Here is a 14,181-nt window from a genome sequence, read left to right as displayed (position 1 = left end):
GCTTAACCCTTTGGTGCCCGTGGGGCATCCTAGCCAGGCCGGAGCGGCAGCACTCTGAGCCCCAGGCGGCGGCCACCCCACCGCTCGGGCTGTGCGGGGAGATCCCGGGCCGGGCAGCAGACCGCTGGAGCGCGGCGTGGCCCGTGGGAGGCTCGGGGCGGGCGGGGGGAGGGAGGGGACGGCGCCGGCGGGTGCGCAGCGTCGCCAGGGCGAACCGGCGTGCGGCGCGGCGCGGCGCGGCAGGCAGGCGCGGAGCGAGCGAGCGACCGAGCGCCTCCGTCCCCGGATGTGAGCTCGGGCTGCCCGCGGTCCGAGCCAGCGGCGGCGCGGGCGGCGGCGGGCACCGGGCACCGGGCACCGGGCACCGCGGCGGGCGGCGGGCATGCGGGGCGCTCGGAGCGGCCCTGGCGGCCGGGCCAGCATCACCGAGGCGTCCCTCCGCTAGAGGAGGGAGCAAGCCAATTCTCCTTTGCAGCAAAAAATTACATGTATATATTATTAAGATAATATATACATCTGATCTTATTTTTTTAAAAAAGTTTATTTTGCTCCATTTTTGAAAAAGAGGGAGCGTAGGTGGCGAGCAGTTTTTATAAATTATTTTTATTTTCTGTTATCAGTCCCCGTCCCTCCCCACCCCCTGCTGAAGCGAGGATAAGGGCTGGGACTGTGGCTCCTATCCAACCGTAACCCCCTTACCCGCTCCTCCCCCGCCCCTACGCCCAGCACAGTGCCCTGCACACAGTAGGCGCTCAATAAATGTTCGTGGATGATGATGATGATGATGATGAAAAAAATGCAGCATCAACGGCAGCAGCAAGCGGACCACGCGACCGGTGAGCAGCCAGAGCCTGGGCACCCGCTGCCAAATCTAATCCTTTTCATCGTCCTCCTCTTCCCACCCCGCTTCGTTCTCGCCCCTCCCGCCGCTGATGCTCTGGGTGGGCTGAGGGGGTTGGAGAGGATGTTTCTAGCTCGGTGTCATCTACAGAAAGGGGATATGTGTGACAGCCACTCCTTTCTCTCCTTCAGGCCTTGAATGTCAGAGTTAATTCTGCATTTGTGGGGTGGGGGCGGCCGCGGAGTCGGGGGAGTGCTGTGCAGCCGGAGGGGCTGCAAGCTAAGGTGATTCGGGTTCAGTGTCCTCGGGCTCAACTTTCCTCCAACGCGAGCGAGGGAGCGAGCGGTGGAAGGGGGTGGCTGTTAGTCTTCAGCCCGAGCCCCCTTTCCAGCCTCTCTCGCCTTCCCCTGCTTCCCCGCCCCTGGTTACTAGGAAGAAGGTCTCTGGTGGCATCCTGAAAATTCTGGGATTGCTGGGTTTCACCCTACCCACCCGTGGGTGAAGCACACCGCTCCCCTCGAGAGGGAGGCTGGGTCTCCGAATCGCTGGCTAGGGGTCGGGTGGAGCTCGTATTCCCGCTCCCAGCACCGCTGTGCACACTTCGGTAACCTAGTGATGGCCGGGTAGTCGCTGCCGCTGTGGGTATCCCCTCCCCAGCCCAGGCCCAGGCACCACGTGCAGCCACCACGCCGCCGGTGGGGCTGGGGCGGGGGAGGGGACCTCCATCCTCCTTGGAGGTCCCCGGCGCCCCCCACAACTCCCGTGGGCTTGCAGCCTTCTTAGGTGAGCACTTCCCAAGGGAAAGCTTGGCCTGACTCCTTTCCAGGCCGGTACTGTCTGCTGCCCACCCCCGTGGTCTCTTTCCTAGGCTGCTGAGCACGCAGACCTGTGCTTGCTTTGACTTTTCCTTGTTCTTTACTCAGTAAGAATTGGTTTTGCAAACGCCCATCCCTCTGTGTCTGCCACTGCTCTCACTTTGACTTCTGTCTGGGTAAGAAGGCTATGACCCAAGGCAGGCAGGTGCTGGGGAGACTGGCTTAGGTGGTGGCCTGGCCCAAAGCCAGAGGGGTCCTTGCACATCTTGAGGTTTTGCCCTTGTGAACTGGGAGATGGCAGCCTACACTGAGATGACTCCAGTTTAGGCCTTCAGGCCCCCCCCCCTCCCGGAGCGTAATCCAGCCTGTCTGTCCTAGGTGCAGGGGTGCAGGCTGCCTGCCTTACTGGTTTCTCTGGATGCTGGCTTGGCTGATGTGGCTGCAATTTAAAATGCAAAAAAGCTTTAAAGATGTTTTCTGTTTTCAAAAGCCTGTGGAGGAAATGAGTCCTAACCATCATGAATTTTCATTTGCAGGAAGTGTCAGTGCATAATCTAGATATTTGTTGTGGGGCTTTTGGTATTGCCCTGGTACCAGTGGAGGTTTGTTTTCCTTTTTTCCCCATGCTGAAAAATGCATTTGTGACTGGAAAGATGTTGGAGTGACACTCTGAAAATGAGTGACTGTTGAATCATTGGCACTTTTATGTGCGACGGTGGTCGTTATTTTGGAGAGAAGCTGTCATACCTATCTATTAACTCATCAGAGATACATGGGTTTTAAAGAAAAAAAGGCGTGGAATAAATGTGGGGATGACCTTAGCTTGTCCGAAGAAATGCACCAAAAGACTCCTTGTGAATTCATGGATATGGAGAGGCCCTGACCCCGCTGGGCATCATGCAGCGAGGTCCTGTGTGAGTGACACTTAGGGCAGAGTGCAGGGACTTTTTTGCTGCTCTGGCTGACCAAACCCCTGCTTCTGGAAAATGGGATATGAGGTTCAACATGGAATCATGGGAGTGATTCCCTGATGGGAGACAATCTTTGCTTTTTTCTGACACTAAATTCTTATTTTTTTTCTTTCTCCCCAGAGGCAAACTATGCAAGAGGCACCAGGCTTTCTCTTTCTGGGGAAGGACCAACTTCTCAGCCGAATAGCTCCAAGCAAACCGTCCTATCTTGGCAAGCTGCAATCGATGCTGCTAGACAGGCCAAGGCCGCCCAAACTATGAGCACCTCCGCGCCCCCACCTGTAGGATCTCTCTCCCAAAGAAAACGTCAGCAATATTCCAAGAGCAAAAAACAGGGTAACTCGTCCAACAGCCGACCTGCCCGCGCCCTTTTCTGTTTATCACTCAATAACCCCATTCGAAGAGCCTGCATTAGTATAGTGGAATGGAAGTATCCTTTTTCGGGGGAAGTCTTTCTCATTTTCTTTCACCATCTGTTCTTTAAAAGGATTTGGTTCTGAAATGGCACTTAAAAGTGGTAGCGGTCTCTGGAATGTGAGCAACAGAAGCTGTGTGTGAAGGGTTTCATTGTATACACCTTCCTATCTCCTCAGGGGGCAGAGGGGTGGTGGCTCTGTGGGCATATTTAACCTACCGTGTGTGTGTGTGTGTGTGTGTGTGTGTGTGTGTGTGTGTGCGTGTGTGTGTGTGTGTGTGTGTGTGTGTGTGTGTAGTGGTGGGGAGGGAGTGATATCCTAAAACTTCAAAGTGGAAGATAATTAAAATATGAAACTCACTTTTGGTCATTTGGCATAAGATGGCTAGTTTAAATCCACCATTGTTTTTGGGCAGTGGTATGCATTGAACCTATTGCAACTAAGGTATGCTGATTAAAAAAAGACTGAATGAGGCTCTACTGCAAAAAAATACATTTTAAAAGAGATTTTGTTTATTTTTAGAGAAAGGAAGTTAGGGGGAGAAATATCGATGTTCACATCAATCAGCAGCCTCTTGCACCCAGCTGGGGACATGGCCTGCAACCCTGACCGGGAATCAAACCCATGACCTTTCGGTTCACAGGCCTGTGCTCAACCCACTGAGCCACTCTAGCCAGGGCAAAAACAAAACAAAAGAAAACAAAAGAAAACGAAACAAAACGTAACAACGGCAACAACAAAAAGCCCCAAACACAAACATTTTTAACCTTTAGTGGATCTTCTCATTTTGATGTTTGGAATTTGCTTCCGAAACTCCAGTTAGTGATTAGATTGCTTCCAGCTCGGCACTTGGTGATTCTGACTGTTCAGGTGACTGCAGACGTGAACACTTGCTTCGCAGGGAGGGAGCGGTGTGCTCATCAGTGCTACGACTTTCTGGAATTTCCTTTCGACAAGCTCCAAAAGGGCTTTTGAACCGTGAGTGTGAGGGGACATGTGAAGGGAGGGGTTCGTGTCCGCCCCTTTTGCTGAGCCCGTACGGTTAGAGAACAGTCCTCTCAGTGGACGAAGCTGCAGTTGCTGCTTTTATAAAAAGAATCCTACGTCCTTGGGCTGGAGTTACATTTCTGAGTGTCTCCTTTTTATTTTTAAAAACTGAATTTCAAATGCCCAGGATTGTTGTTATGTCTCAGATCTTGGAAAATTAGGGTGCTTTGCCTGTACATCCCTTTCCCCAAATCTGGAGGCTGGGCTCCAGTTACTGCCACCCTTCAGAAAAGGTTAACTGAGGTCTTCTTTCTATGCAAATGGCTTTCTAATTAGTTGATTCACTGGCCAGGGTAAAACTCACATTTCCTTTTCCCAGAAGTATATTTAGGGTTGACAAGGGGCCTTCAAGCAGTTCCTAACTATAGGAAGGAGTGTGAATCCAGGGGTTCCCACACCATGTCTAGATGGAGGGGCCACACTAAAAAAGGAGGGTGTTGGCAACCGGCTGGAAGGTGGAGCAGAAACCCTCTTACAACGTGAGTACCTAGCCAGGCAGCTGTTGATATGCCCTCTGTCTTAACCGTCTACTTTCTGTGCTCATGGACACGAGTTAAAATGAGGTAACTGTCCTGAAAGGTTTTGGAGAGAGCAGCCAAATACAAAGATAGGATTTGAGGGGTTTTCATGTTCCTTTCCTTTTAGAACAGATGTCTCTTCTCTAGAGGGAGTTATGGCGTCTCTCACATAGCTGGGGTACTGTGGATGTGTTTTCTCTTTAAATTCTTTTCTAGTCTGAAAATGAACACTGTGTTGGCCCAGGAGGGAGGGAGGTAAAGAGGATGTGCCTCCGTGGCATTGCTAGGGTCAGAGGCAGTGGTTGCACTTGGCCAGGAAGATCTCCTCTTTAGACTGGCTTGATGTGACTGAGTGAGCAGAGACCTCTTGGTAGAGTCCCTCATTTCATGTGAGTGAGGTGGGAGGCCTGGTGCAGTTTCTCTTCGTGCACAGTAATTTGTATATAGCAATTTATGTGCATGGAGAGACTTCCCGATCACGCTGCCGACTCCCTCTTCTGCACTGCCAGACACGTGCGTACAGGAATTAGGGGATGTGGCTGCCAAGGCAGGGAGGAGCCTGCCTACAAGTGGGACCGTTGGTAGAATAGATCCTTAAACAATATGTGATCTGTTTGTTTTTTCACATAACAGTTTCCTTCTAGTTCAGGGAGCAGGTTATAGAAATCCTCCCAAAGCCAGCTGTGCCAGGCCCAGTCAGCTCCGGAAGAGTGAGAGCCTAGTTTGTTTTTGCCCACAGGAAAGGCAGAGCGTATCCTGCATCTTGGGGGAATGAGGAGTGTTTGCCTTATTAGAAGGAATTTTTAGGATCCAACCTATCGCTGTGTTCTGCTTGGCTTGTGAAAACCTTGTGGCAGTGAGATAATATCCAGTAATACCTGGAGACTGGAACTGGACCACTGTAAAGAAAAAAAACCAACTTACATTTGGTCTTCCTGAACAGTGTTAGTATTTCTCAGATTTGCTGGGCTATCATTTAGGTGTTAGGAAATGAAAAAGAAAGAATGGTGGTCCAGGGGAAGGGAGAGACAGTGTGTTTCTGTGTAGAGTAACATTGGGGCAATTGGCTTTTTAAATTTCAGTAGGAACTACTAAAGAGAAAAATAAAAAAAGGAGATTCTGAGATCTTAAGGTGGACTGTCTTAAAGTTGGGTCCCTAGATGAGAGATTTCATAATACTAGATAAGAGAGTAAACATGAATGCAAGCAAATTGGCTTTAAAAATGAACCCATCCACATCAGTAAGGGAATAATATCGTCCATATCCTTACTTGCATGAGTGTGGAAACTCTTCAGGGGGCTGAGGTTTAACGAAACTCAAGGTATCCCCAGAGAGGCAGGGGGTTTTTATTTCCTTCAGCATTTTTGGATTTCTCAGAAGGATCTCAGAATGATTAGAGAAGGATCTACTCACATCCACAAAGTGTTAGGACTCCGAGGTGTTTAGTTAAACCAGTGGCCTTGCCTTCATGGATTACTGTATGGGAGAAGCACCGTTGGAAAATCTAGCCCTGGAGTTGCGGATTAGGTTAGGTTGGTGCTCACGAAACCTTTTGGAAGGGCTGGAAACCAAAAGAAGAAAAACAGTCATTTTGGCAGATGTCATACTTTGTATTGCCAGTTTTGACAATGTCTCTTAATAACACCAGAATGTTTAAACAAGTATCTGTTGAAAGCTGATCCCAGTGATTCTTCTAGACAGACCCCTGAGATTTAGAATTGTTAAACTGTACTTTGAAAGTGTCTGATGCTGATTTCTTTTGGCTTTTAACGTGTTACAAAGTGAATGCAGTAACAGCACATAATAAACTGAGCTCCAGTCCAGCTCTAGTCTGAAGCAGTGGTAATCATTGATTAGGCAAGAAAGCAGAGGAGGGAGCTGAAGCCTGGCTTGCTTATTATAGCAGCTGAGAAATCAGAAGAGGCCATGAGATAGTCACAGGGAGAATGGAGAAGGTCCTGGTGACTTGGCCTACCCCAGTCCAGACAAGAGATTCAGACCGACCCAGCCTACAATAGCCCCTGGGAAAGTGGTTCTAATGCATCGAGGCAAGGACTCGTGGAAGACATCTGTCTCGCGATGACTTCTCTTTGAGTCAGGAAAGAAACAAACAGCCAGGAATTTTAGCTTTGGAAGGCTGTTGTTGGTTTTAAAGCTAAAGGAAGCAGAAACCTGGTTCACACAGTGCCCTGACTGGATGTACTTTTAGATTTTCATATAAAATGAGCAGCAGAAGACTGAGTGTGACATGAAACTTGTTAACAGAAGAGGACAGGCAGAGGTCATCTGATAGGACATCTACCATGAGGTGACCACTGAGATGACTTCTGCTGGAAACCTAGTTGTCACAGTAGTGAGCTGAAAACATTTGTATGTACAATTTTCACTTTAAAAGTGATTCAAAAGTGGTGTGATTGGGAGCATGATGAGAGATGGTTTGTGTTTGTATGACATATACACACGTGTGTATATATATGTATATATACCTTAACAGAATTTTTCAGACCATTTGACATATTTATATTATTGGCTATTTTTGCCAATTGTGTGGCCTTAGCTATTTACATCCCATTCCCTGAAGATGATTCTAATTCAACAAATCATAACTTGGTAAGTGTCCTTAGAGTTCCTGCTCGTCCTGATGTGTGGCTGTCGTTTGCCTGTGCACTGGAACTGGCAGCTGGCTTTCTGGGTGGCTGCAGTTCACGGCGATGCCTGCGATGTTTCCTGGAGCTCTGCAACAATGGTTTTTCTTTTTAAAAATTTTTTACCTGTATTCTCAAATGTATACTGAATGAAAGTGTTTAAAGTTATGAATCTTGTATAAATAGATATAGAATACTTTATGGAAGAGGTTTGTAGAAGATTTTAAAATAACTTTTCTCTTCATATAAGCTTTTTTTGTCTATCATTCTTTTCCTGACACCATTAGCTTTTTTTTTTTTTGTTTTAAACCCAGTGTTATTTGGGAGTGGTGGATACTTTGGTCAATTTTTCTGGTAAGTAGAGAGTTACAGATTTTGTCTATGAACTATTAATTTTCAGAGAAGTAGAATACAACAAAGCTAATGAACTACCCGGAGCACAGTTTGGAGAAGCACACAGGATAGTATTGAAGATCCTAACTCCTAGTCCTGCGAAGTGCCCCAAGATAAAATGATTCCATGGTTAAATAAATTGGGATACTTCCACATAGTTTACTGCCTTCTAAAAGATTTTATAGTACGCATTAGCTCAAATAAAAACTCTAGGAAGGTCTGTAGTTAAACAACCATTTCATTTTGTTTAACTCAGCTAGTCCTTAAAAGTAATTGGTCATGCATTCTTTAAACATTTTTTTGACAGAACACATCACGGAACCAGCATTTCATGGAACTACATTTGGGAAAGGCTGATCTAGTTTTTTTTTTCTTTTTAAACCACTGATGAGCACCTGAGTGGGACTTGGAGCTTGTCCCACTGGACTCTCAACTGGCCGTACTGGGGGGGCCTTTCCTGTATCGTTTCTGCATTGCCATTTACCCGCCTGCCAATGAGGGGGGGGGCGTCAGATGAGAAGATCACTGGGATGGGCTTTTCCTCTGACATTCGTAGTTTTTCCTCGGTGATTCAGAAGCCATTTCAGGATTTTTCTGGAGCTGCAGCATCCTTGCAGGATCAATCCTTAATAATTGGAGGCCAAGCAGAAAGGCAGATGGAGGAGGGGCCAGTGCTGGATAACAGGAAACTCTCTCCGTTGTTTGGCTTTCTCCTCATTCAGCTAGTTCCATTCATTTTGGTGTCTTGTGGGGAAGCTGAGTTTTAGTAGGGCTGGATGTTCCTGACCGAGTGTCGGGAAGGCAGAATTAGTGTGGGGGGTGCTCTCCCGGGTTCTGAGGATGCACTGAAATTAAGCTCTTGCCCTGTTAGCCCACATGGTTTATGTACAGGATTTCATGTTACACTTAAAATATGTGGCATATTTCAGATATGGCTTGATGTCTACTCATCTTTGGGGTTTTTGGTCTGATTTCTAGATAGTTAAAAATATGTGGCCATTACTACTGGAAATTCAATTGTAAATGAGAGTTGGATATACATGTAAACACTGTTAGTACATACACTATGCTAAAGATGATTCGTGTAACTTTGGATATTTTAAACAGCTTCTGCTTTCATTGTAGATAGTGCCATTAGATGATCTTTTTCGAGGAGAAGCAGAAGGAGTGCGAAGCCCCTGTTAGTGGGGCTAGGGCATCACTGTCTGGGCCACAGATGGTGTCAGCCTCGTTACCAGATTTAACGACGTGACGGTGACCCAGTTTGTTGTTGTTTTTTGTAGCTCAAGAGAACATGATTAGACAAACTTAGAAAATAAACACCTTTCAGAGAGGCAGATTAATGCAAGTCAATGGAATAATCCACGCAGCTGCGTGTATAGCCGATTCACGCCCCGCGCTTTCCCTGGGAAACCTGCCACACTGCTCTGCGCTCCGGCAGGCCAGTGAGACCTCCCGTCCGATGAGGGAATCAAATGGGTGCAGAGGTCTCTTCCTGGCCGCCCCTCCCCAGTTTATCCTTCTTGACAATTCTTAAACGCTGGTCTTTGGAAGGGAGGAGGCAGTGTGTTCCTTTGGCAGGCCTTTCTAAAAGCCAACATGTATTCCCTTTGACCTCTGAGGATTCTGAAACTCATAGCATTCGAGTTTGTCTTGTGTTCACTTGGATGATCACGTGCTCAGATGAGTTTATTCTCTGCCTGACTCTTTAAATACTTCCTTTCCCACTGTGGGAAGGGAAGGGCTTTGCGGATTTCTCCCCTGACTTTTAGCAAGGTCCCATGCCATGGCAGTCCTCCCACCAGGGAGCGGGTTTTTTTTTTAATACATTTGACCCAATTTGTACCAAAGTGATTGCTCTATTTTTGGGATCGGTTCAGAGGCAGCTGAACGAAGCTTATTTTTCATCTGTAGTAAATACCTTTCAGTTAATGTGAATGGCAAAACAAAGGGCAGAGGCCCCTGTGGGTCGCACAGCCGTACGCATCAGGGAACTCCTGGTTCTCTTTGCCTCGTAGCTCTGTGGGAAATGTGTATGTCGAGCACTTAGAGTAAAACCCAGGGCCAGCTTTGTGGAAGGTGTTTCTGCCTGTTACAGGTTGTTTGTAGTGAAATGATTATTTTTGTTGGATGAGAAACATCCCCATCGGTACAGTGTGTGTTTGGTCTGGGTTGTGTGTAACTCAGCCAGCTCTGGGGATTTAGAAACTACCTTGGGGGCAGCAAGTTTTCCCAGGGTTAGATTTAAAAAAAATACATAAACAATCTCAAGTTTCTATGCAGCTTCACATTTGTGGACTTGCAGGGAGCTGGTGAGGCTGACGCCATGGAAACGGTGGAACTCAGTTCCCACAGTAACGTCCCTGTCAGTTCGGTCGGCAGCAGTAGTTCCTCAGTTCCACTTACTGAAAACGTGTATCATTGACTTACTTTTCTTCTTAGCTCTTCTGTATGGAGTGTCGGGGTGGGGATGATGGCACTGTTGTACTTCATTGTGCTGAGAAACATTTTATTTTGCCCCCCAAACTTGAGTTTTTCATCAGCATACCGAGGTGGCCTAACGTTTTCCAGTCTCGGCCATCTGTTCTGATACTTCCCCCACCCCCAGGCTACCACCCATTTCTCTGTGGTGCTGAACTGCCTCAGATGACAACTGTCCAAAATAGGGACCCTCATCTGTCACTCAGACCTTCCCTGAGGTCTGCTAATGGCTGCACCCACGGGAGGCAAGGCCCATGGCTCTCGACCAGGCTAAGTGCCTGGCTCCTCCCAGGTGCTCACTGGAGTCTGGGGAGATGCCGCCAGAACCTTCACTACATCTTTGGCCCCTTTTCTGCCCTGTTTCTCACCTCCTTGAGGCCAGTTTGTTTCCTTTCAGCATGTTGACATTTTGCCTCCACAGCGTCCTTCGTGGCTTCCCCTTCCTTTCCGTACACCCCACAGCTGGCTAAGTGATCTGGAGGCTTCAGTGGCTACCCACTGCCCACGGTGGGAAGGCCAGACGCTATGGCCAGCTCCTCTTTGGTCTCTCCGACCTTTTTTGGTTTATCCCTCATTCCTCTCCTTCACAGCCCCGCCCATCTGTCTACCATAAGTTCCTGAACACCCTCCCCTACACTTGTCCACATACTGACTTTTCCTGCTTTCTCCATCTGTGATGCCTCTTAAGCCCCACTAGCCTTTCTTCACGTGTCCTTGTCCCTATAGCTGCTCAGAAGTCACCCCAAATTGTGTCTCTTCTCTGAGGCCTTTTCTGACGCTGGTCTGAAATAACACTGTCACCCGAACCACTCTCGTGGCACTTTATGTATAAAATACCCTATATTTTATTTATTTCTGTGCACCTCTAATCTTTCCCTTCAGACTGCAGTTTGTAGTGAATCATCTTCAGTCCCCAGCAGATGGTGCCTGGCCTGGTAGTGTGTAATGATGTCCAGTAGGTGTGAGTTGTTGATGACCGCCAAGTGAACAGCTCTCTCAGGAGAAGCACCTCCCCTTTGCTTTCCTCTGAGCCATGTTCAGGTTGTTCTTGGGTGGCAGGTCCCTCTGTGGATTCCTTGGAGGTCCTTGACTAGGGTTGGGTGGGATGTTATAAGCATATATTCCTGAAAAGCTTAGGGTCTTGTGACCCCCTTGTGTGCCTCTGGCTGGAGGAGCCCTCCAACGATCTGGTGTCAGACCTGCAAAGTCTAGAACATTCTGTGCTCTGGCTTGGAGTAGCAGAGCTCAGGTAGACGCATCTTTGAGAAGCAGTGTTGGCAGTGGACAGTTGTCAGCGGGACCAGATGCTTCACAAGAGCCAGGGACACCATGGGATAGTCTGCTTTGATTGCATTCTCTCCTCTATGCCTGAGATCCCAGTGTACAGTGTTTCCTGGGCTTAAAAAGTGAGTTCATTGGATCTGTGTGGTCATATATTTTCATCATGGCACAGTTTTTGCACTTAGGGAGTGGTGTGAATTGTAATTCCAGAAACATAATTTCATCACTTGCTTCGCTGTGCTTAGCCTGTAAGGTGGGTATTAGTTCTGTGCCTCCTCTACACTGTGCCTGTGCTCTGCTGTCTGTTTGGATTGCCTGCTCTCCTTTTTTGCATGCCTAGGTTCTGTCTGCTCTTCCAGGACAGCCCATGTGCTGCCTCTGCCGTTCAGCCTTCTCTGATCCCTGTCCTGTCCTGCCTCCCACCCCACTGCCTAAGTGTAAGTACTCACTTTCCCTCTGCAGTCCCATAAGCATGGTAAACTCTCTTTATAGATGTTAGTCAATTTCCGACTGATTTTATAACTGCTCTGAGGAATGGGTTCGTGTTCAGTGTTTCTGCACATGGGCTCTGGGGTCTGACAGCTGGCTCTTTGGCCAAATAGCTGAATGACCCTGAATGGAAGTAGCATTATGAGTTCCTAGAGGCTGAGGCAGGAGACTGATTCGTCTCTACAGTGCTGTGAACTTAACTCTGTGCCTGGCGCACAAGAGGCACACCAGGAAATGCGTGTGGAGTGCGTGAATATATAAATTGAACGACTGTGTGAGGGCTCCATGGTCTGCGTGGATCAGAAGTTAATTTTCAACAATTGACTAATGATTAATGTTCACCAAAGAGACTGACTTTCGTTATCCAGTAGTAACAAGAATCTCAGGAAACACCTGTTAGAGTTTGCCTGACTCTTTATATCTGAAGCAGGAGAGAAGAAAGACAGCACTCAATGCTTTTGGAATCCCTAAGTCATAGGCTGGCGTGTGTGTCCAGTGCTGTGTTTGAGCCATTTGTGTGTGACTGACTGCACTGGGGTGGGTGTGTGAGTGTCACGTTTCACGTAGAGACTGGAGGAGGGAGAGCAGCAACCTGTGCAGGGCGGGGTGGTTTGTGCAGTAGCACTATACCCAGAGCTGGTTTCCTAATCATAAAATGTGAGCCAGTTTATATGCTAATCAAATAATCACATCTCTTTTGTAGTCTCACTTAGTTTTGACAAAGAACAAGTTACCTAGCTTGATACTCAATGGAACAGACTTCACTTGAGTATTGACAATTTTTCAAAACTCAAATCCAACCCTTAAAGAATTCGGATTTGCTACTGTTTTTTTTAAATATATTTATTGATTATGCTATTACAGTTATCCCATTCCCCCCCAGTCCACTCCATCCTGCCCACCCTCTCCCTCCCACATTCCCCCCCTATAGTTCATGTCCGTGGGTCATACATATAAGTTCTTTGGCTTCTACATTTCCTACACTATTCTTACACTCCCCCTGTCTATTTTCCACCTATCATCTATGCTACTTATTCTCTGTACCTTTCCCCTCTCCCCCTCCTACTCCCCTATTGACAACCCTCCATGTGATCTCCATCTCTATGGTTCTGTTCCTGTTATAGTTGTTTGCCTAGTTTGCTCTTGTTTTTGTTTTAGGTGTGGTTGTTAATAACTGTGAGTTTGCTGTCATTCTTACTGTTCATATTTTGTATCTTCTTTTTCTTAGGTAACTCCCTTTAACATTTCATATAATAAGGGCTTGGTGATGATGAACTCCTTTAACTTGACCTTATCTGAGAAACACTTTATCTTTCCTTCCATTCTAAATGATAGCTTTGCTGGATAGAGTAATCTTGGATGTAGGTCCTTGCCTTTCATGACTTGGAATACTTCTTGCCAGCCCCTTCTTGCCTGTAAGGTCTCTTTGGAGAAATCAGCTGACAGTCTTATGGGAACTCCTTTGTAGGTAACTGTCTCCTTTTCTCTTGCTGCTTCTAATATTCTCTCCTTCTGTTTCATCTTGGGTAATGTAATTATGATGTGCCTTGTTGTGTTCCTCCTTGGGTCCAGCTTCTTTGGGACTCTCTGAGCTTCCTGGACTTCCCAGAAGTCTATTTCCTTTGCCAGATTAGGGAAATTCTCCTTCATTATTTGTTCAAATAAGTTTTCCATTTTTTGTTCTTCCTCTTCTCCTTCCGGCACCCCTATAATTCGGATGTTGGAATGTTTCAAGATGTCCTGGAGGTTCCTAAGCCTCTCCTCATTTTTCCGAATTCTTATTTCTTCATTTTTTTCTGGTGGGATGTTTTTTTCTTCCTTCTGGTCCACACCGTTGATTTGAGTCCTAGTTTCCTTTGTCTCGCTATTGGTTCCCTGTACATTTTCCTTTGTTTCTCTTAGCATAGCCTTCATTTTTTCATCTAATTTGTGACCAAATTCAACCAATTCTGTGAGCTTCTTGATTACCAGTGTTTTGAACTGTGCATCTGATAGGTTGGCTATCTGTTCGCTGCTTAGTTGAATTATTTCTGGAGCTTTGAAGTGTTCCGTCATTTGGGCCATTTTTTTTTTTGTCTTGGTGCTTCTGTTACTTAAAGGGGCGGAGCTTTAGGTGTTCCCTGGGGCGGGGTAACGCTGGTCGCTGCACTGTGATGCTGTACGTGGGGGAGGGACCGAGAGGGAGCAATGGCGCTTGCTCCACTCTCCACTGGATTTCAGTCACTCCCTCTGCTACCCACAATCAAACTGGGCCCCTCTGGTGCCGATTCCCGAGTGGGTGGG

The 14,181-nt window shown here is 47.3% G+C and overlaps 1 protein-coding gene across 5 annotated transcripts in view; it reads left to right on the top strand.

Annotated features, from left to right (window-relative positions):
• Positions 1-213: 213 nt before the first annotated feature.
• The window catches only part of CACNA1D (calcium voltage-gated channel subunit alpha1 D), a 312,906-nt gene continuing 298,938 nt past the window's right edge, over positions 214-14,181 (top strand). For all 5 annotated transcript variants that reach the window (XM_024556516.3, XM_045192203.2, XM_024556517.3 and 2 more), the window contains exons 1-3: positions 214-836; positions 2,748-3,057; positions 7,114-7,219. In XM_024556516.3, coding sequence (XP_024412284.2) covers positions 770-836; positions 2,748-3,057; positions 7,114-7,219 — 483 coding nt within the window. In that variant the 5' untranslated portion in view covers positions 214-769. The remainder of the gene's footprint in view (positions 837-2,747; positions 3,058-7,113; positions 7,220-14,181) is intronic.

The sequence above is a fragment of the Desmodus rotundus genome, chromosome 8 (genome assembly GCF_022682495.2).
Source record: "Desmodus rotundus isolate HL8 chromosome 8, HLdesRot8A.1, whole genome shotgun sequence".
Taxonomy (NCBI): Eukaryota; Metazoa; Chordata; class Mammalia; order Chiroptera; family Phyllostomidae; genus Desmodus; species Desmodus rotundus.
This window is presented reverse-complemented; position numbering and strand designations above follow the sequence as displayed.